Raw genomic sequence first — 23,151 nt, forward strand, 5'->3', positions numbered from 1 at the left:
GAAGCACCAAGAACTCGAGATTATCATGTTCTGTGGCCACAGAGGCACATACAATATAAAAAAGGGATTCCTCTAAGTGAGACACGCAACATGCCCACCACTTCACCCACCTTAGTTGCTTCAGGACCAGTAAGAGCAACAATTCTGCGAATGCCCTTGGCAATGGCTTCTTCTGTAGAAATGACAAAGTCTCCAATATGGCCAGCACGTTTGAGGTGACTGCATGAAATAATATTTCATGAAAACCCATACTAGAGCCACTGTCTCTAAAGGTAAAAGTGCTAATGAAAAGCAATATGATGCTGTAATTTTGCATATTACGAACTGAGCCCAGGGTGCACACATAGCTGCCTTCTGCCATAAGTAGAGGTGTGTGAATAGCAATTTTTGACTGAATTGAGTATGAAATGAATAGTGCCAGAAGCAAATCGAATCAAATCAGATACTTTTCTAATATTTTCTAATAATAAGCAGCCATCTTAAAATTTATGTAAAATGGTATTCACATCCTAATATTCACAAGCTTAGCAACTTTCTATCATTACATAGTGCATTATGAAGTGTTGTTTATCAAAATGTACAAAAGGAGCATCAGGAACAATTAAGCAGTTTACGTATATGGCACTTTTCATAGAGTGCAAATGATCCTTGTAGTGTAGCCTGTTGCACTACGTAACCTGATGCACTACGCAAGTTCTCAAGTTTTATGCGTATGGTATGCCCACAGGGATGAAAATTATTATACTTATGCTACAATTTTATGTTTGATTGCCCACAGTTTACATTTTAAAATATTCAAGAACTCTTCGAAAAATGTATGTATTTACGAATAGTGGCTATTCGATTCAAAGACCGAATCAGATAAACACTATTAGATTCGTTATTCGAAAGTTTCGAATACTTGCACACACCCCTAACCATAAGCAATGTAGTTGTTTTTTATAGAGTAGCTATGCAACAACCTGTAAAAATGTAGCCTGATTTTGTTCTCAAGGTAGGATACGCCTACAAAACAGTGCTTGTAGCTAAGCTGCTTAGAAGAAGCAGCACCAAAGATCTACTACGATAATGAGCATTACCTAGAGCTTCTAGTGAATTATACAATGCCTGCCTAAATAGAGTGCAGAGCCATGACAGCAGGTAAAAGAGCATTTAATGCAATAAAATGAATGACTGGTTTATAAGTCAATATTAAAATTGGAGTTTCCAGGTTTAGGATGCATATCTTAGGAATGCAACTTATGAACAAGAACTGTATGATAACTTAAAGCCCCACATTTCTATAATTAAAGGAGAGAAAATATAAATGAACACTTAATTTTGTCGAGCAACAGTATACAAACACCAAATCAAGGCTCTATCACACGTTGCCTATATAAAACTTTACCTAATTTCATCACACCACCTAGTTCTCTGCCTTCTCTGACTGCACTTCCCTTTCCTTGGCGCCCCAACTCTAACTCTAATGGACCATCGGTTATCTGCGCTATGCATTAAATGGCCTTCCCAACTCCATCTCTTGCTCTTAACTGAAACTAGAATAGCAGCTACAGCTGTTTGCTCTCTAATTCCAATCCCTGTCTTTTTAAATCTTAACGTTGCATCTATAATTTTTCGTCACATTGCTCCTTGTGCAGTCCTTCGCTTCCTCTCAAGCTTTCTTTGTCAACCTCCCAAGTTTCTGCCTCATATGGAAGCCCCAGTAGAGTGCAATGATTGTACACTTCTCTTTTTATTTATTTTATTTATTTATATTATTTTACTTATACATACTGCAGCCTCAATGAGGCTGCAGTATGCAGGAGTGGGACGAACAACAAACACACAAACATTTATAAACAAGCTTGCGTGAATTGTTTCAGTGGTAGTGAACAGATGTTGCCCGGTAATTAATTCCAGACTTCAATTGTTGATGGAAAAAAACTGTGTTTAAAGGAATCAGTGCGGAGGAAGAAAGGTTGAGATATTTAGAGCACGGTGACTCCTCGTACATGAGGGTTTGGAAAAAGTCAAATAGTTATCTAGAGAGGAGAGGCTAGGAGAATTGATCAACATGTGAAGGAATTTTAGGCATTCAAGTTTGCAACACTCTGCAAGAAGAGTTGAGACCAATTAGGGGAAGAGAGTTAGACAGCGAAAATTCCTTCTCATATCTCCTACATACAAAATGCACTGCCTTTCTTTTGCACTGATTCTAATGTCTTGACGTCACAGTGTGTATGCATTCCATACAACACAGCCATATTCAAGGATGGGGCGAATGAGGGTTTTATATGTAAGTAGTTTAGTTTCTTGAGGAGCAAGACGCAGCGTACGATGTAAGTAACCTAGTCTTTTGAGGGCCTTGTTACAGGTGACATCAATGCGTTTCGACCATGACGAATCGTGTGTTAGTAGGATACCTAAATATTTGAATTCAAAGACCCTATTTAAAGTAATATTCTTAAAGGCCTACGCAAAGAAAGAAGGGGATGAGCGTCATGTAAAGGACATGAAAACAGTTTTGGAAAAGTTGATATTCATTTGCCATGCTTTGGACCAGTTACAGAAGTCAGCAAATTAATTGTTAAGGACAACATGATCAGTAGGATATTTAATTGTATGACATAAAATGCAATAATCTGCAAAAAGGCGTACTTTAACTGAAGTGTGTAGGGGAGATCATTAATATAAAGCAGGAATAAAAGAGTACCCAGTACTGAGCCTTGGGGAACCCCTGATAAACAGGCATCAAGGGTGAGTTAGTAGAGTTGAAACATACATATTGCAAACTCTGGGAAAGAAAGTCTGATATACAGCCAACCAAAGATGCATTTTTTTAGTATAGTGAACAGCTTGTGCATAAGTTTAGGGTGTGAAACAGCGTCGAAGGCCTTTGCAAAGTCCATAATATTAGCATTAATCCGGTCAACTATGTCTAAAGAGCTGCTGATGTCATGAACGAATTCTTTCAGTTGTGTTATAGTGCTAAGGCCACGTCTAAAACCATGCTGGAAAGTGCATAAAATTTTGTTAGTTTCAAGAAATTCCATAATATGTATAAAGATAATGTGTTCGAGTAATTTACATGAGTGTGCTGTTAAGCAGATAGGCCTATAGTTAGATAACAATTGAACGTTACCGGACTTAAATAAGGGGAAAATCGAAGCGAGTTTCCATGAGGAAGGAAGGGTGGTAGTTGAGAGAGATTTTCTAAAGATGATTGTTAAATATTTGCTGCACCAAAAAGAGTATCGAACGAGAAAAACAGTCGGGATGCCGTCAGGACCACACGACTTCTTGGTGTGTAGGTTTAGAATTAAATTAAGTACACCCTCAGTAGACAGTGATATATCGTCGATTGGAGGGTATGGTTCAGAATAAAAAACAGGGGTTACAGAGTTATCAGTCGTAAAGACAGAGAGGAAGTAGGTGTTAAAAGAAGAAGCTATTGTCTGCGAATCAGAAACTTATTATTAATGTGTCCGAGGATGACCCAGTTTGTGGGATAGCTTTCCAAAATTTTCGGGGATTAGCCAGCATTAATTTCGGCTAGGTTACCTTGTACAGTCGAACCCACTCATAACAATACCGGTTTTAACAATATATTGGTTATAACAATGAGAAGCTGCTACACCGTAGACTTTTGTATGTTTTCCATGGTGAAATAACCTGCTGACATGGTGAAATGCCCTGATGCCGCATTATCGGTTGTAACAATGAAGTCTGGCTGCTAAGTGTCTGAGCCGAAAGGTAGTGAAATGCGAAATCCTTGAAAATAAAAAGGAAAACAAGAAATTTAAGTCGCTGCAGGTTGGGCCGCTGCTCCAACAGCTGCCGCACGCTCATTTTCCAGCCATCTCCACACGGCTCTCTCCCATCACCCTTCCACCCCTCCGAATACGAATGGGTTGCACCTATAGCTCTACGGCGCCCCACCCTCCGAAGCACGAACGGACCGCACCGACTGCTCCGCAAGCAGATTGCTTGCATGTTGCTCGCTGGCTCCTCATTCAGCGCAGTTCTGCGAAAAAGCTTAATCACTTGCATTCGTCTTTGTTGGTTACGTCGAAGCCGTTCCTGGCCATGCGGTTTCTCAGCCTTGCTTGACTCGCCGCCAAAACAGAAGATGGCCGATCCGCCCGCTGTTCATCGGCAATGCACGACATTGCCGGTGAAAAAAAAAAGCGCACGGCTACAGATTTGGAAACTAAGTGCTTCTAACTGATGAGACGATCGTCGGATAGCAACGGCGACGACGGCAGTCATTCTTACATGACGGCAACGATGACGCGGTAGGGCAGGCTACCTCAATGCTGTCCTCACAGGAGGCCCGGCAGATGATACAGTCCCCCTCTGGGGCTTCGTTTTCACGAGGAACCTTCCGCTGCACTACGAGGAGCACCTGGATGCCGTGAAGGAGGATGTCGTCAAGCTTCGCGTAAAGCATGCAAGACTGACGGACATAGGCTTTTCTCATGCAAGCCAGTGAGAAGTACGTGGCAAGATTCTTGTGGAGATCTCTTCTCAGCGTTTCTTCTGGATTTCTCAACCTGACAGGCTGCCGCAACAGCCTTCTCACAATTTTTAAAAGGCCCCCTTTGGGGCCAACAAAGTGATGCCTCGTCGGTGCTCGCATATCGCTTGCCACGAGTGACATCTCCTTGCAGTTGTTATAGCAGTGCCATTCTTGAACGCCAACAGCCGCGGCTCGTTACACATGATTAGCAGTTACACAAGCAGTTAAATGAGTGAACACAATCAGCAGCTCGGCAGAGGAAGGTGGTGGGGAGCGGCACTGGCCTCCCCGCCATTATAGTTTTTTCACATCAGCTCTGCCATCCTGCTATTTTGATTTGTTCATGCAACCCGGTTATAACAATTATCGGTTATAACAATGAAATTTTTGTGGCACTTGAATATTGTTATAAGTGGGTTCGACTGTAATACAATTCTTTTGCAGCAGCTATTTTAGAACACAGTTCCTTTTTAGCGCTATGGAATTGCATGAGTTTTGTTGAGTCACCAGAGCGTTTCGATCGACGTAATCTGGCCACACGACATGATAAATGCAAAAGATCCCTAGTCATCCATGGAATTTCAGGGTTTGTTTTCTTTGTTTTTAAAGCAATAAAAAGGTTGATACACTTACTTACAAGATTTTCGAATAAACTTGTTAAGGTATTAGTATCACTAGTGGTACTTATTAGTTCAAACTCATGAAAAGAATCGCATAGAGTGTCTGTTATTGCAAAATCATCAGTGCAGTTAAAGTCAGAAAATGTGTGGTAGATATAGCAGGATTTAGGGACGATGCCAGAAACTGAAATTAACACAGCATTGTGGTCAGATATTCCATCAATAGTGGCAACATTCATTTCAATAGTGGCAAGCTGCCAGACATGAATTGTTAATGCCTGCCATATGCACTCCAACCCATTTTCATTCTTCTGCAAATTTCCTTTACATGATATGGGTCACCTGTAGCTAATTGGCCCAGATATACACATGTGCTCTTTCGACGATTCAAGAGGCTGACTGCTAATCTTGAATTCTTGTTCTCTAGCTAGGCTATTGGAGATTACCTTAGTCCTCTGCACATAATCTTCAGACCTACTCTTACACTTTGTTGGCTAAGGTCCTAAATCATTTTTTATGCAAGTCATTTCCAGTATTCGTGAACAGCACATATGTCATCTGCGAGCCTCAGGTTGCTGAGGTGTACCCATTGATCATAACCTCGATATTCTACCCAGTCTAACAGCTTCAATATTTACAAGCATGCAGAGATTGTGTCTTTTCGCCTGACACCCGTCTTTACAATATTTTCCCACTTTTCCTGTGAAGAATTAAGGTAGCTGTGGAATCTTTATAGAGGGTTTTATCGGTGAGGAGGAACACAGCCTTGAACTAGTGTGCAACGCCACTCTTCTCCTTGCACTGGTATGTGCAGATCGCCATTTCTCCCAGCGGCAGCATGGAATGGTAGCAGTTTCATTGCGAATTAGTGTGATTTTAACGTGTTCGGTCTGTGATTACTGTGATGTCAGATGACTCTATGTCAACGGGCAACCACTGTGCTGCATTCGGCTGCAAAAAAAACTTTCATAAGTGAATGTGAAGTACATCTTCAGCCGCACGGTTGTAGACAAGCGTCAGCTTTGGATTACCAACATCAGCAGAAAGGACTTGACACCATCACCTTCGTCGCGTGTACATTCAGCAGATTTTCTTTCCAGTGAGTGCATGGCAACAAACATGGCCCCCGTGATCAAACTGGGATATGAACAAAAGCTGCGTATTCAATTCGGTCAGCTAGTGCCAATGGATAAGTCAACTATTTCTTCGTGCACGCATATTAAGGTTATTCTGTTCGAATGCGTTCTAACATTATCATGCTTGGCAACCAAAGTTCTGGTGGAAGTTGACTGGGACGTATCATGAAAACAGTATGTGCCATCAAAGAAAATGAAGGTGTGTTCTTTTTCATGTTGTAATCAAAGCCATGTCTGCCGTGTGCTGGCCACCTGCAGTTTCTGAATTTCACCGACTAGCTGTCTGGTCAATGCCGCACATCGCACACTGTTATTAGTTCAGAAAATAAAGTTGCTCTTGCAGAAAGTAGCTGTTTGTTTTTCAGCTCTCTCAAGCCGGCGAGGTGCCCTTGCACAAGCACTACTCGAGACCTAAGAGTGCGCATGTAGTTTCAACATGTCGCATGTGTCTGGTTGATCATGGCATATTCGCGGCCACCGTCATTAGGCCGTTTTATACATGTTAAAGGCCCTTCCAGTCAGGTTATATTGCAGTTCTTTACTTTGTAAAGCTTGATGCCCGGGTGCTAGAAGCATGAAAGCTAGTAAAACATGTTTTTTTCAGAGCTTCGCTAGCTACCTCGATTGGGATGTACGCTCACATGGCACACCGCATGGCACACGACCCCTCTGATTGTTGTCACCTCAGTGATACTTTAATAGAGTTCAAGGCTATACTAATATGTTCAAGGATAGACATACAATAATAACATGTATGTATGTTACGTATTTACAATGTTCAGACTGGACTTGCCTCCTATTTCAATTGCGGCCAGAGCTGTGCCAGCACCTCTAGGCTCATTGCCATTTAATATCGAGGCTATATTGAAGCTCAAAGCTTAGTGTTGACACGCCAACAAGTTTCCGAATAGCAAAAACTTGTAGAGACCTCAAGTAGAACGAGAAAACATGCCACTCGTCGTCAACAGCACATTCACTGTGCACCCTTCAGCGAGATCCCACATACCAGCATGGCACTGCGCCGGATGATAGATGGTGCTGTGATCGCAAAATGACAGTGCCCTCAATAAAATGGTCTATAGATGTTTGCTAGGATATCCAAATATCCTTCCAGTACTCCTTCACTACACAATGCTTCCATGACTGCTAGCATCTCTACTGAATCGAATGTCTTTACATAATCTATGAAAGCCATATACCATATGGAGCATGGTTACATTCTGCAGATTTCTGAATTACCTGATTCATGACATCGATGTGATCCATTGTTGAATGTATGTCATGTATGTTACTGTAGCCAAACCCAGCACAGTTACACTATTGTACTGATATATGACGGCATGATGTATATTGCAGCAGCTAGCAACAATAAAGCAAAGACATCTTACAAATGCTATTGACACCATCAAAATGCTACTGGCACTATCAAACACTATCAAACAATAGAAATGGTCACTTCTCTGTGCACCTTGAAGTAAAAGAGGTTTTCACCGCATACTGCAAACCAGAAATTTCAAGTCAGTTCCTTTTCGATATTTTAAGAGTAGGTTTCCAGATCATAACTCTTTCTCAAGAAACTCCATTCTCCATGTAGAAGTGCCCGAGCACAAGGTGCAAAAGGGACATGTCTAAAGTGGGCGTCATACAAGTGCAACAGACTGCACAGTAGTGTGCTTAATTGACCACCACTTACTTACACTCCTATAGAGAAAGAGATATTCAAATAAAGTCTGTCACAGCTATTTCTTTTCGTGGATGTGTTCCCTTTATAAAGGTCCCAGCGCATGCACACAAAGACTTCAAAGCTATGGTGTAAGATTAATTTGATAAATTGAACTAAAAACACTATCTTATAGTGGGCCCTGAACCACTATTTATCGAAGTTGAGAAATGCATTTCAAATTAAATTAAAATTAGACTGTTTAGGAAATACTTTGGCGGAAGATGTTTTACAATGTGTCCAGCAGAAGCAGAGTTATTGGCAATCACACACAGCATTCATGTTCGGACAGTTTTTTCGCAATCTTCGCAATGCCTATGCTTTGTATATATTTTGGCTCACAGCAACCATAACAGGAGAGCACATGCGGGCATCATGACACTGCTGCAGCAGTGGTCTGAACAGAGAGCATTCAGGCCTGTACGATTTCTACACCTTCAACATTATAAATGCAAGCCAGTGTGAGCAATACAACAACTGTGCAAGATTTGAAGCCCACACAGCCCACAGTCACTGGGGCTACACTTTTTTCAAACAGATGGTGCAATGCTGAAGTATTTAACTATTTATGTTAGAAAAAGTTAGGCAAACAGGTATGGACACAAGAAGAGAGAAAACCTTCTTCTTGTGTTCGTGATTACACACTTAACTTTTCTGACAGGAACCCCTACCAACCAGCTCAACTTTGTCATTCTAAGTTGAAATATTGACACTACAATGTAAGAGCCAAGCTAAGCCTCACTTTACGCATTACCCGTCAAAGCATCTAGATCTGCCTCTAAATCAATACCTATTCCCTCACCTTCCCACGAGAACCCCCTAACAAGAAAAGATGCGACTCATTTTTGAGGAGCTGCGCAAGCAAGAATAAGCCCTTAGGCCATGGGTTCTCAAAGTGGTTTCCACGGAACCCAGGGGTTTCGCAGGCCCCTCCTCGGGGTTCCGCAAGCCACTGATAAGTTTTCCCTGGTTCCCCACTTGCCAAGTGGTTAAGACGGCGAACCATGTGCATTTCTGCCATTTGCAAATAGGTGTCGCTACCATGCGCACTGACATATATGTTGGAGGACTAAAAATTAAATGGACGGAGCAGCACAACCCAGCTGGTTCCAGTACGGTAGCTCGGCGAGTGTGGAGCACCGTAAATGCACGTTGCAAAAGAGCAAAAACGGCACTACTAGTGTCCAACCGAAATGAAGCGGCGAAGTCCTCATTGCCATAGTCACTAGCGGAAATCGTACATGATACGAGACTGACAGCAACAATGAAACGCTTCATGCCTAATTGTGCCCTTATGGCTTTACTCTTTCGTTTATTGCCACGCATGAAACTGCGTTGGCGGCTGGCCACATGCCTTCATAACTGCATAGTCACCATCCATGAATGCGTCGATAACCATCACGGTTTCGTACACAGCGGTTGCGGCAAACAGTAGTTTCGTTTTGACTTAGTGCGAGCATTGGCCACGTGCCTTCAAAACTGCATAGCAGCCATCTATGATTACGTCGATAGCGACTTCGGTTTTGTCCGCATTTGTTACAAAACAAAGGGTAGTTTCATCTTGACTTGGAATGTGCATTGGCCGCCTGCCTTCAGAACCACAAGGTGCCATCCATGATCGCGTTGATAGCAGCCACAGTTTTGTCCACAGCAAATGCGGCAAACAGTAGTCTCACTTTGACTCAGTGCGGATGAAAAGCATTGGCTGCGTCACGATGGATGGACGATATGTTGGTGACCAGCTCACTGGTGAAAAAATAATCGAGATGTGCGCGCGGTAGTATTGAAATGCGAGTCCTTAGCCGCTGCGAGCGCTAATCAGTCACGAGATGACGAGAATTGCAGCCTCCACACTGCCCTTGTGCAAAATAGAAACAGGATTTGCAGATTCATTTGGTAAATAAAAGCATGTTGATGTAGTCAGCATTGTGATACCCTCGATAATTCGGCATTTGGTTAATTCACTTTCTTTTTCGGTCCTGTAAAATCCGAATTAATGATGTTTTACTGTACACAAAGTAGAGTTGGCACTAAGTCTAAGACCTCTTGTGATGAAAAGTTATAAGTGTTATCTGATAAGCACTGAAAACTGTCATTCTTTCTCAGCATGCCTTGGTTGTGATGCTGTCTTGTCTTGGCTCATAACAATTGCACCAAGTTTGGACCACGTGGGTTGCACGTCACTGTCAAGTTGCCTGCCCAACACCACCACTGGCCCCCAACGTGTTGCACACTATACCTAGCCTCTCTAGTAGGGGGCGGAGGGGGTTCCTTGGCACTTCATGGAGCTTAGCACAGTTCCTTGGGACCAACATGCTTGAGAAGCCCTGTCTTAGACTGATATGTGTAACGTGCAAATATGTATAGCCCCCATAACAAGCTGCTAAGTAAAAAGTATTCTGGTTCAGATACAACTGCCTTATGCAATCAGTAGAAGCGTACCAGAAATGTTGACATGAAAACTTACTACTGAAAAGGAAGGCTATAATGAAATGAGGCTTCCACTGTCCAGCCCGTTTTTTGCTATTTTTGTTTCTCCGTGATAGCTTAGCACCATAAAAATAAAGAAAGCTGTTGCTAAACTTTTGCAGCTGACATACTTTTGGTAGCTGCATTGATCATTATGTACAGTTTACTAATGGCAAACTTTGACTGGTCATTTTAGGGCATTCTGGCAGTGCTTCAAAAGTTGTGCAAGACAGCAACTAAGCTTTACTGTGACAGTACGTGAGCTCTAATGGTGATGATAGAGCTTTATTGCAGCTTTCAGAGACTGCTTATTCTCACATTATAAATGCTGCACTACACAACCTCTTCATGTTAGCAGAGAATTCTGAAAAGACCAGTTGAAGAGGCCAGAGCAACAAGCGTTTATATATCTGCCAAAAAAGCTTCAAAAACATTCTGAAAATGTTAGTGATCGGGAGACAAGAACAGAGCAGAGTAACACAATGAAGCGGCAACTTACGTTCCTCCACAGAATTCTACAGAAGTTACAGATCCTGCAGGACTTGAAGGGTCTGCGAGCATTTCTTCAACAGGAATGCCAATAGAGACAACACGTACTGGGTCAGGGTATGTCTGCAAATAAACGCACCTATGTACAAGCAGCGACTCCCCTCTAATGTGATAGCACTGCACCAAAATTTCTGTCTACTAAGCTTTAGTAGATACTAGCTGCCAACTCAGCAGTCACAATACGTAATCTCAATCTACCAAAAAACACAAGAAATTTACATCATTACCTCACCAGCCTATGTAGCTACCATAGGACCTCTTCCGACCAATCTTGCATTAAATAGTTTTAAGTCACCTACATTGCTTTTTAAGATCAAATATTGTGTTCTAGCCTGTAGTCATTACCAATACTTGGCCGAAAGCACCTGGTACCTTACAGTACTTAAGCAACAATGGTATTTGTAATTTGAAACCTGGTATGAATACTTAATATTAAAAAAAAATGAGAGCTAGCAGTGATTGTAAGAGTGCCTAGCAGTCACGAATGGCAGCCATTTTATGTGAAGCAGGCAATGATATTACAGTCAATGAGGAAAGGCAAAACGTAAAGAGAACTTGCACCCTTTCTTCCACATATAAAGTAAGAATAAAGACTAAAACCAAACTTCACAAAATACCTCGTAATTGAAAGCAAATGATCCAGAAACATGTTTTAAGCTTACCTCATTAAAAACTGCTCTTAGTCCTTGAATGGCTTTTGCAAGAGCAAGAGGTGAATCCTTGGCATATACTACTCCATTCTTTGCAATCATTTCATTTGCATGTTGTTCAGCGGCCTTTACTTCTGCTGGTGACATGGGCTTCTGCATTTAATATATTACATATACATTCAAGTCAACTTGGTAGTTTCAATGGTATTCGTTTCAATGGTAATTAATGCTTTTACTGACGGCTAGTAATTAAGAAGACGCATTGTTTTAAAGACTTTGTTCGAGCCAACAATTAAATGTATGAGAACAAAATATACAGTCAACTCACGTTAAGCTGAACTCGGTTAAGCCGAATTCTCGGATATACTGAACATTGTGGGAATTGTGGGAATGTAAATATAAAGAACTGTACTTTTATCAACAGTACCTTTCAAAAAAGTATTTTCTCAAAGCAGACCTAAAGTTACTGGCTTCTTTTATATGTATTGGCACAGAATTCCAAACAAGTGCACCATTAAATTCCATGAGCCTTTTCCCGTACAGATTATGACATGGAGGCAGATTAAACACAGATTAGTTGCAGCTCTTGTATTTAGTCGGGATTTTAAACAAAGTAATTGGATCATTGGTTTCGATAATACTATGAATGACCTCAGTGATTTTCAATTCATACAATGCATGCACTGGCAACACATGCGATGAGCTACACAAGTACGTACTGGACTGTGTACACCTAGAAGAAGTGATGATTCTTAATGTGTGTTTTTGCAGACGGAATACAGGATCAAGGTAAGTTATAAAAGTAAGTAAGTAAGTAAGTAAGTTTATTTTCCAGGTTCAACTGGAGGGTTTTCTGGCAAAAAGCTGCATGAGCAGCTTGACTATGTCCATAAAACCCCTACAAGCAGTAGCACACAAGTGGTACAGAAATCAGACACACATACAATAGTTATGGTCAATAAAGAGAAAACATTCACCAGTTATACATACAGAGTGTAACAATCTATTGAAAAAAAAATTTAACAATAAAATCGAAAATAGAGACGCTCAAATGTTCATACAAATGTTCAGAATAAAATAGGAATAATCAAGCAATACATAAAGGACATAAAATCACATTTCAACAAAATATTTCCACAGCTCAGCTTTAGTATATCCTATTGTGTGTTTATATGTGTTTAGAACATGGGGCAAGTTGTAAGACAACATTTGTAATTTATAGTTAGTACGAAAACGTGGTATATTCCAAGTATTAATAGTTCTTGTGTGTATGTTAGCATGACGCATGTCCAAAGATGCCAGAGTAAAATAAAAATCTGCAATGGATGCCGTCGAAAAATACATTTTTTGTAACAACTTAAAGTGATACAAATGGTTGACCCGGACAATGTTATGTGTTACCCCATGACTCAATACAATAACATATGTGACTCTGAATGAAGGAAAAGTACAGAATGCGTAGGACAGGATATTCGAAACATTCACGAGCCTTAAGAAGAATATAACATCCGTAAGCAACCTTGAAACAAAGGTGTTTAATGCGAGTTTTCCAGTGCATGTCTGAATTAAAGAAAATGCCTAAATATTTGTAGGAGACAACTTGTTGTAGTTTTGTACCTCATAATGATATGTCCAGTGTTTCAGTATTTTTTTCTTCCTGGAATGAAAAACTATATACTTAGTCTTACTAAGATTAAGGGTCAGTTCATTGGACGTGAACCACTAACTATCTAACTCTGCATTTATTTTATCCTGGATATCAAGCAGACTATCTCCAGTAAATACAAGAGCGGTGCCGTAAGCATACGTCAAAGCATGTGAATGCCTAAGCTTTGCAGGAAAATCATTTATGTAGAGTGAGAAAAGCGTGGGCCCAAGAAAGGAACCCTGTGGCACGCCAGTTAGTACGATTTATGAAGTAGACATATAATTTTTAAGTATTACTTGCTGCTTGCGGTTACTGAGGTAGCTTTGAAGCAAGTTCTATTTGTGCGAGCAGGCGCGATGCTGCTTGAATGTCCTGCCATCGCATGCTGCAGAACAACTTGCACATGTTTTAGCTCGTTCTGAGAGAAATTTACATGATGTCAGTTCATACAGGGTCGTCGGGAAACCATTGTGTAGGCTTTCGGTGCAGCAGTAACTACAGTATGGAGAAATTTCACTTAGTTCCGCAAGAATGTGACTTGCATCATCAGGCATGGCGTAGGTACATGTTGTAAACTAGTTTGGCTGTATCAGTTTCCAATTTAACAGCAGCAGCGTCTGAGAATTGGAAAATCTTCACGCTATCCGACCGCTTGACATGGGAACTAAAACATAAGAGTGCTCATTAACGGTCAACCGAATGCAACCCCGACACATCTAAGCACCAATCGTTATTAAATATTTGGATCAGCAACCGGCATCATTCTCATGCATTTTAAGTCTAATAGACTTGAACTCGCTATGCTATGTCTACGTTAGCCTCCTGTACGAGGTCAGTGGCATTGCTCAGCACTGCAATCATTGTGGTTGGTAAACCAGCATGATACAAATAAGTTTTGAGCTTCAGCATTATCTGTGTCATCTCTCACAAAGAAAAAGAAAGAATGAAAAACAAAACATGCTACAATCAAGCAATTAACACTGCTTCAGACACTCAACCCTTGACAAGTGTGATTCACACTGTACGGTATGTCGTTTTTACCAACCAAAGCTATTTTATTCATTGGCAGAAACTACATCCAACAAACCAGGTAGTCACGCAATGTATCTACAGATAACAATTTCAATGGTTATCAACTAAATAGCACAACTTATTCCGTAGCAGAACAGTACCCACACTGTTTCGATCATTGCGTATGTTTCTTAATTTAGCTACTTAGTGCTCCTAAACAACAGCTTAGAATTACAGTGACAATGCTAGTCATCCTTGAGGACGTCACTTTCAGTGCGCATTCATCAAATTAGCCAGTAGGTAGGATGTATGTTCACTCAAGGCATCACATTTAAAGTTATGTCACCCGAAAGCAAGAGCATCCCCAAAAGCGAGACGAGAATAGGGTCACTGTTCCAATTTTTCCTTTACACTTCATTATAATCATATGTATATAAGTTTCTAAGTGCAGCAGATGTTATACACAAGTGTTAGCACAGGTTCATGAAGCCTCTTGCCTGCAGGTTCCCATGTGCTATATGTCTAATCACACAACAAGCGAAAATATGTGAAAAACATGCAAAGGTTTGCCCAAAATCTCAAAAGTAGGTGCTGTCATTTGCCAAGTGTCCAAGCTAGTGGCACAACAACACTGCACCAGAGCACATGAAGGCTCCAACAAACCATGAAGTCTGGGCTAGCACAAGTTCGTTAACATGATTGATGAGGGAGAGCATGTATGTGAGCAGCATCGTGTGCAAGAAGAGATTTACTGCCAAGCTTATGTAGTAAAAATGAACTTATCACAAGTCCTTTCAATTGCATTTTTATGCTAAGAGCCTTTAGTTGTTTTTTTCCTATGCAATGACTGCCTATGTTCCATCATAAGAAAAACAATGCTAATATTAACTGATGGAGACTAATATCCCTAAGCTGCACAATGAGCTATAAGAGCATAGGAGGGCTCCACATTAATTTTGACCACACATATATTTTATTGATTGCCAAGCTTGAGCATACGAGCAATACTCATTTCTGCACATAACCCCCATTGGAATACAGCCAACGTGGCAGTGAATCAAGCATGTGACCTAGTCATAAACAAAAGTCTGAAATATGAATCCTTGTGGTTCAGATCGAACTGTTTCATACAATCACAAGTACATTAGAAATAGACATGGTGATGTCAATACTAATAAAAACAAAGGTCTGAAATGTTGTTACCACTTTTCCATCAACTTGGACTACTGAAAGAGTGACAATACAACTATATTATCTTTATGACAATGCAGCAGAAGCGTCACTCACAAATCTGGCCTTTAGCCCCTTCCCTTCTGCCCGTTCGGCGCTCCACCGTGCTTGTTCTCTGCAGCATGTTCTTCTGCTTCGTAAAGCATGTTCCGCATTGCAACAAAATTGCTCTAAAATCTGCTACAGACGTTGCACTGACAAAATGACCAATTTATTTTGTTCACAAAAGGCTTCCGCGTTGGACGCAGTAAAAGAAAACTAGAGAGTGAGCCTAAAAGTAATTTAAAACGTGCAGGAACATGAAGAGCACTTTTGTGTTTTTACAGTCAGAACGCCTTTTGGACTTTTGAACATGGCCGTCGAAAATTAAGCACAGCATTGAATGGTTCTGCTTCACAGTTTTCTGTGGTATGTGCTGAAAAAAATGAGGCCACTCAGAAACCTGTATGCTTTCTTTTCGAGCCTGGTACTCTGGTTGCAACAGCTACAACAACAGAGCAGAGTCTGGCGAGCAGGAAGCTTTGCATTATTTTACGAACAACTCCTGCAGGAAGTGTAGACAGATATGGCCACCTAGTGTGCCAAACCCAAAATAACTAGAAAATAGCCTGCAATGTGCTGCCTGCAATGTGCTGCCTGCAATGTGCTGCCTGCAATGTGCTGCCTGCAATGTGCTGCCACCTATGAATAACAGCCTGAAGTAGCAGTTCTTTGAGCGGCCGGCTAATCGCTGGTCACTCAGACATTGGCCTTGGCTGTCGCGGCCGGTGGATCGTCGACAGAGAAAGCTCATTAATTCGATCGCCAAGGGGACTGGAAATTTATTCAAATAAAATAGAGTTCGAACTAAGGGGAGCCTGTTTAAATATAGCGCCCAATCAATTGTGCTGTACAACATACAAAACCAAAACCATCATCAGGCTCGCATTGAAGAAGTCTTATCTTTCCTCCACTAGCACACAACGACATATATGATGTGCTGGAAGTAGTCTAGGTTCTGTATAAAGTCCAAGTGCAATAAGATCGCACTTCACGCCAGTTGCTGTAGATGCTAGGAAAAACGTGCAGTTAGTGAACAGTAATGTGATCAAGCCTGCGCTAGGAGAGAGAGAGAGGGTGCAGATGAAAGTGCAGTAACATGATCAAGTGCATATTGGGAGCTGCTTCCAGCTCATCTTTAAGTTGGATGGGAAAGGAGGGCACACACTGCTCATTACTTTTATGTGACACATCGAACCTTCACCTTTGGCTTGGGTTTGTCCAATATACGGTGCATGTGAGTGAAGATTTTGTTCGAAATAACCGTAAAAGCATGGTTTTTTAGAGTTCAAATTGACAGGAGTTTCTTTCTGTTCAAATACATAGTACTCTGCTGGGACCAAAAGAGCAGTTCGAATTATCCGCCAATTCAAATTATCAGGATTTTGCTGTAGTTTCACCTCACCATCCAAATGAATGTTAAAACTGTAACGTACAGAAGAGATACAGTAAGTCAAAGCAATAACAATTATTTGTGGGCACATAGGTCATTCTAAATAAGATTTCCCCCCTCCACACACACAATTAAAATTCAATTAGGAATTACTGTTCATTGAAATGCAAGGTCACCTTGTTCGTAAAATCAAAACGCAGCCTGTCCGGAGCAACAAGTGATCCTCTTTGGTCAGCCTCGGCAGTTAACACATTGCGCAATGCAAAGTTCAATACATGCGTCCCAGTGTGGTTGTTCATCAATAACTTGCGGCGTTCCTGCAAATGGGCAATGCCAGAAATTCCCAAAGCACATTTGTCAAATGTCAAACCAATAATTTCTCAGATTTCAAACTAACACTTTAAAACAACATTCACAGTTACATTGCACTTACAGTAAAACCTCATTAATATGTACCTGTTCGTAACTAATTTCGGTTTAAATATAGCTGCCATGAATCCCACATCCTACCACTTATTGAACTTAATGTATTGGCTGACCGCTTAAGCAGTAGTCGCTTACTGCATGTAAAATGGTGAGTGCAAAGTATTTCATTTTTCAGCACATACAAGAGCGAAATTGGCAAAATGCCATGAGCACAGGCCATAGATAGCGATATTGCTGCACACGGACCTTTCACGGACTGCAGTCGCTGACAGAGACATCAAAACATGGTGGCCAAGATGTGTTTCCTGCTCCCATAGCTTCTGGCACTTCCACGTCGTCCACAGTGACAACATGGAAATGGATGATAACCCTTCTGTATCTGACGCAGTGCGTGCACTGACTGTCATGAGAGCATTCGCAGAGAAGTGGGGCCTTATAGAGAAACTGGCTCACAACCTTGCCGAGTTTGAGGAGTTCGTCGTCGCTGCAAGGCTGCCACGGTGGCAAGCGAATATCACAGATTTTTTGCTGCCTGCTCACAAATAAAACTTGTCTGTGTGTGTTTGAGTGAGAATTAGGACGTACTTCTTTTCTGGCTGGCAAGTCTATAGATGCTCATCTGCCACTGTCATTTAGTCATCGCTTAGTGTGCACCCGTCCATGTTCCCTAACAACTACATATTAACGAGGCTTTACTGTATCAGATTCACACATAAACCAACGACAGGTGGCGATAAAAAATGTGAAAGATGGCTTGTCTCAAAAAATAAATCCTTATAACATTTCATGTAGTACAGTCAAACCCCACGATAACGAAAGCCCGACACAACGAAATTCTTGAAACAATTATTTTTGTATCGACGGCGAATGCCTATAGGATTCAATGTATTTCGTATCTCTTGACAACCAAACGTCACTACACAACAATCTCGCCTTAACAAAACTTGTTGGAATGTTAGTTCCCAAATTATCTACCTGTGTAATGCTAACCAAGTGAAAAAATACTCAAATGCATTTTCTGGCCACTTAAATTACATAAAATAACGTCACAACAAGCTTGTGCGATCGCCGCCTTTTTTTTTTTTCAAAAACAGCAAAGCACCAGAAGAGATTGCAGGTGCCAGAAATACGCTACCACTGCCATTATTGTTTGTAGATTGCCTGTTTCAAATGGCATGGCCATATCACCACTGACCTGTAATGACATATGGTAACAATTTTCATACCGTGTGTAGTGCATGCATACTCTGAGGGTCGGTTTGCATTGAAGTTTATTGTGAGGGACAGAGAAAACAAAGAAGTTCATGTCCCACCGACGTGGTCTTTTGGCGCTTGATGTTGTAGCCACTGCATGGGCTGCCACGCTCTACAGCTGTGATTGAGAACTAGCACCGTATTTATTGTACCACCGAAAGTGATCGTCTAAGAATGCAAGTTTGATTGAAGCTCACCGATTTAGTTTCCACCGAGCACGCACATTGCATGAAGATTTGGCATCGCCAAACGGAGGTTTGCCAAAGATGCCTGCATTTTCGGCCGATCACTTTCGGGGATATGATCACTTTTGTGCGACTCGGCACCAGACACACCCGCATCTATGGTTGACAAGGGCAACAGCCTTCCTGACACTGCTCCAAGACCGCGAACTTAGCACTGCAGGAACTCTCTTGCTCGTAGACACCAACACATCCGGTCCAGAGTCACGTGAACTCTCGCAAAGATTATTATATTGCCAAAAACTTATTGAGAATATCAATCCATATCAGTGTGCCATCGCTGACCAGCACATGGGACACACCTTGTGCTGTCAGCAATATGCAGTTCTGCATATATCGTCGAGCAGGGTTCACCAAAGTGGTCTAATATAATTCTGACAGTAAACTTTCGCATTTTCCATGCATTCTCTGTCTGTGCTGTCTCACTTCACAACAACAAAACTCTTGCGAAAGCAAATCTTCATGCTCTCCCCACTGATTTTATTTCTGCGGGGTTCAACTGCATTTACTTCCTCCTGCACAACTTGTTTTGGGTATTTTCTGTGCTGTGTACATGCATTCTAAGCAACTTGGAGTAAGAGTGCTAGCTTCTTTTACCTGTCCACTTAGTCAAAACGGTTTAACATGCACATTAGTCATGTAGCTTAATGTCCATCAGTGTTCGGCAAAGTTATGTAGTAATCAAGTTATATGACAGTTATATGACAATGATTCAAATTTACCTTTTCAACAGGCTTTTGCCTATATGTATGCAGCTATGGCCAAGTGCATGGACCCACATGGTGGCACTTAGGAGCAAACTCTAGCAGCCCCAAAATTACAGAACTGATTGAGACTACAGCATATCAATTTTTACTGCAGACAGACCAGACTTGTCCCAAGCATATAAATTAAGTAGGGGTGTGCTAATACCATAGTATATTTCGACTCTAACATCAAATAGAATTTAAAAAATGAGTATTGAATCTAATATCAAATATCAGAATTTCTGCAAAATTTATTGCTTACAAATTTAGGGCTGAAAAACACAGTGCTGCACATGCTTGGGAATCAAAATGTAGTAAGCTATCAGTAACTTAGGTACATAGAAATCGAGATACACAGTATGGTCTACTTTATAGGGAACACCAAATTAGAATGCCAGTAGTGATTACAACTAAGTTCTAGTATATGAAGATCGGGAAAATACTTCTTTATCAGTAGAATTTCTGGTGAACAGAATCAAGTGCTTTTTTTTCCTCTGAAGCTAATGAATTTATGACGTTCTGTTGTATTGAATACCATTTAGGTCCTCAGTTTAATAGTGAACCTGTGTTTTGAGGCAACCTTTTATTTATTGCATAGAAACTCTTGCTTTCCAGCTTTTCTCTGAAGTACAGAAGGCCTATCCCAACTTTACTGCAGGCTGGGTTAACGTAAGGACAATCTGTGTGACAGACGATAAGACCATGAATCATGTGACTCAATCACCACTCCGCACACAGCCGGTGCCGACGGTAAATAACAGGAGCTGTCCACACCGTTTCATCATCAGGGTTGACGTGATTTGCCATCTGTCAAATATTCTGATATTTGGAGGGTCATAGCAAGTTTGGGCGTTGCTCGCTTGCTGCTAATATGTTCGTACAGGTGGCTCATCAGTGATCGGTTCCGAGATCACGTGTGCGGGTTAGACTGACAGTTGTCGAAGCAGCATGAAATTTGTTGCCGCATATCCAAGGCGATCTACGTGCCTATTGGTGGCTAATCAGCCCGATCTTCGCACATACTTTTGCACTTTATGAAATGCTCACTGCTTTTGTTGCCTTCTCTCTGTCCACGTCGTGTTATTATTTCAATGCATCCTGTCGACCCGGACAAACCTTATATTGACAGAGGTGGAAATGGCCAATGCGGCACCATTCTACAAATTGCGGTGTTTGGATGCTGTGCATGTGATCACCGCGTCAGCTCGACGTCGGGGAGCGCTCGCAGTGACTAAGTCCACTACCGTGTCAGCAGGGCCGACCCGTCCACAGCAACCTTGGTGCTCCTTTTGCACCGAAGACGCTGGGTGGCATCGGGCCCGACAAGCTCCATGGCGCACGCGACGTGTGGCACTGTAAGGGTCTCTACACCAAATATATCAAATATTCGAAAAATCGAATAGTAGATACTCAAGTATTCACACACCCCTAAAATTAAGTTACAATACTCAAAATTACTGTACTACTTGTAACGGGCACAACACTGGCTTACCTCTTCTGGAGAGAAGTTTCTGCGAGACGCTAAACACGAGTTGAACGGTGATATGTACCATTATGCGAAGCTTTGTATGAAGCAGACAGGTAAGCCATTATGAGCAAGATGAACTTGATGTGTAGACTTTTATGATGCTCTCCCTGCAGCCTATACTGCCCAATTTGGCCACCTCTCTAACGATACTATATTTTTACAGGTTGACATACCAGTTGAATAAAAAACACTCAGGCTGATCAATTGCTGGCAAGCCTTGCACCAGCTAGTTCAGCCTAAAGCTAATAAACAACTTATGTTCATTATAGTCACAACAAAAATGTGTCATTGATTAACTCCTACAGCATGACAAGTCACGCCTTACCAGTATACCCTTTTGCAGCACAGGCTGAAGACGGTAAACTCCTGGTACTAACCTCATCAATGGACAGCTTCAGCTTATCACCCACTTTAAGCATGCCACTTCCAAGCCTTCCAATGTGAATAACATAGCCCCCTTGGACATGGACTTCATTTACAGCAAACTCCACATCCTAAAGGAAACATAGAATATACACTTAAAATTAGAAAACTGTAGAAAAACTATATGAACATACTGTAGAATCCCCCCTTTCCCACCCTTGCACAGACGCAAGAAATCCTGTAGCTAAACATTCACAAGGTGCAAATTGCATTCCTCAATAATAAACATAATGCCATGACCAGCAACAGCACTAGAAGTGACAAAACCCAGAAAATTTAACAACTTGTGTATAAAAAGAACCAGATTATCACATATTGAATGGTTGACAGGCTACAACATTTGAATCACATAAATTAGCCGTGTATCTAACAAACAAACAGTCTGTTAGCTTTTAACACTTGCATAAACAAACAGCTTTTTGCAAGGTATCAAAGTATACATGCAACATACACACCTCATTTTCCTCAGAAGTCATAAACCCAGTGTCACAAGACTGGCCTCCAGATTCTGCATAAAAGCTTGTGCGGTCGAGGATGACACCACACTGATCACCAGCCTCAACTGAGTCCACAAACTTCTTGCACGTTCGTAGCACAAGAACAGTGCCATAGCATGGGGCAAAATCTGCACACAGAAGCATAGTTGGACAATATTGTGAGGTATGAGTGATAAAAAAGCAAAATGAGCTAGAGTGTGAGCGACACACCATATGCAGCATCCTTGTCATCCGACTTGGCTGAATAATCATATTTGGGGAGGTCGTCTGTAGGTGGCACACCTTTCTCCTGCAACTCAGATATAGCGTGTACATCGAGCTTGAGCCCAACATCTACTCTGTTGTCTCCACCCTGGGACACCAACTAGAAAGAGCAACAAAAATAAGCAACTCTCATTTAATTTCTGCTGATGAAAACATGGCAAAGCAGCAAGCCCTTTAGCACACATACTCTTTAAAAACGTGAGTGAGTTCAATCAGCAGGGACTGTGGCATGTTCCATAAACATAGCCCAAGTGTTGGCCTGTTCTTCCACCCCAGCTTGTATTCCCTTCACACTCACTGTAGAAAGAGGCAACGGCTTGGCTGTCACTCAGCTGTCACTCTACCCTGTCACTGTCACTCTAGCAGCATAGCTGTGAGGACCAGCATTCCTGCTTTCACAGTATGTCACAGAGAGCTTTGCTTTCACAGCAACATGCCAGGGGTGCCTATTCTGTGTATTTGCCCTTGGCACAGGGGCCTGTGCTTTTCGGGCCACCTGGGACTGGGCATTTAAATAGTGTTGGGTGTCACCTGAGGTTGGGTGTAAATAAATTTGTCCTTCATTAACTTAGGCACTAATCTGTTCCCTAAGTTATGACGTTTGGTTGCTCTTTGAAGGCTGAACGTGCACACACAGCAGCCCACCAGATTACACATGAGGACAGCTGATGGAACTGGGGCTTGCTAAGCTTGAACCTGCAGTAGTTGGTACTCCTTTGAGTATTATATACTATGAAGACTACCACAAACTTGAGAAATTTCTTATTCTAACTTTTGATTGGCAACTCCCAAGTTTTATACCATGGCC

The 23,151-nt window shown here is 41.6% G+C and overlaps 1 protein-coding gene across 2 annotated transcripts in view; it reads right to left on the reverse strand.

The window, feature by feature from the left end:
• AlaRS (alanine--tRNA ligase, cytoplasmic) overlaps positions 1 to 23,151 on the reverse strand; it is a 78,087-nt gene that overhangs the window by 14,537 nt on the left and 40,399 nt on the right. For both annotated transcript variants that reach the window (XM_075703959.1, XM_075703960.1), the window contains exons 12-18: positions 22,290 to 22,443; positions 22,038 to 22,207; positions 21,537 to 21,653; positions 17,140 to 17,280; positions 11,655 to 11,795; positions 10,943 to 11,055; positions 111 to 219 (exon numbers count right to left, since the gene is read on the reverse strand). In XM_075703959.1, the coding sequence (XP_075560074.1) occupies positions 111 to 219; positions 10,943 to 11,055; positions 11,655 to 11,795; positions 17,140 to 17,280; positions 21,537 to 21,653; positions 22,038 to 22,207; positions 22,290 to 22,443 (945 nt within the window). The remainder of the gene's footprint in view (positions 1 to 110; positions 220 to 10,942; positions 11,056 to 11,654; positions 11,796 to 17,139; positions 17,281 to 21,536; positions 21,654 to 22,037; positions 22,208 to 22,289; positions 22,444 to 23,151) is intronic.

Source organism: Dermacentor variabilis, chromosome 1, assembly GCF_050947875.1.
Source record: "Dermacentor variabilis isolate Ectoservices chromosome 1, ASM5094787v1, whole genome shotgun sequence".
NCBI classification, from domain to species: Eukaryota; Metazoa; Arthropoda; class Arachnida; order Ixodida; family Ixodidae; genus Dermacentor; species Dermacentor variabilis.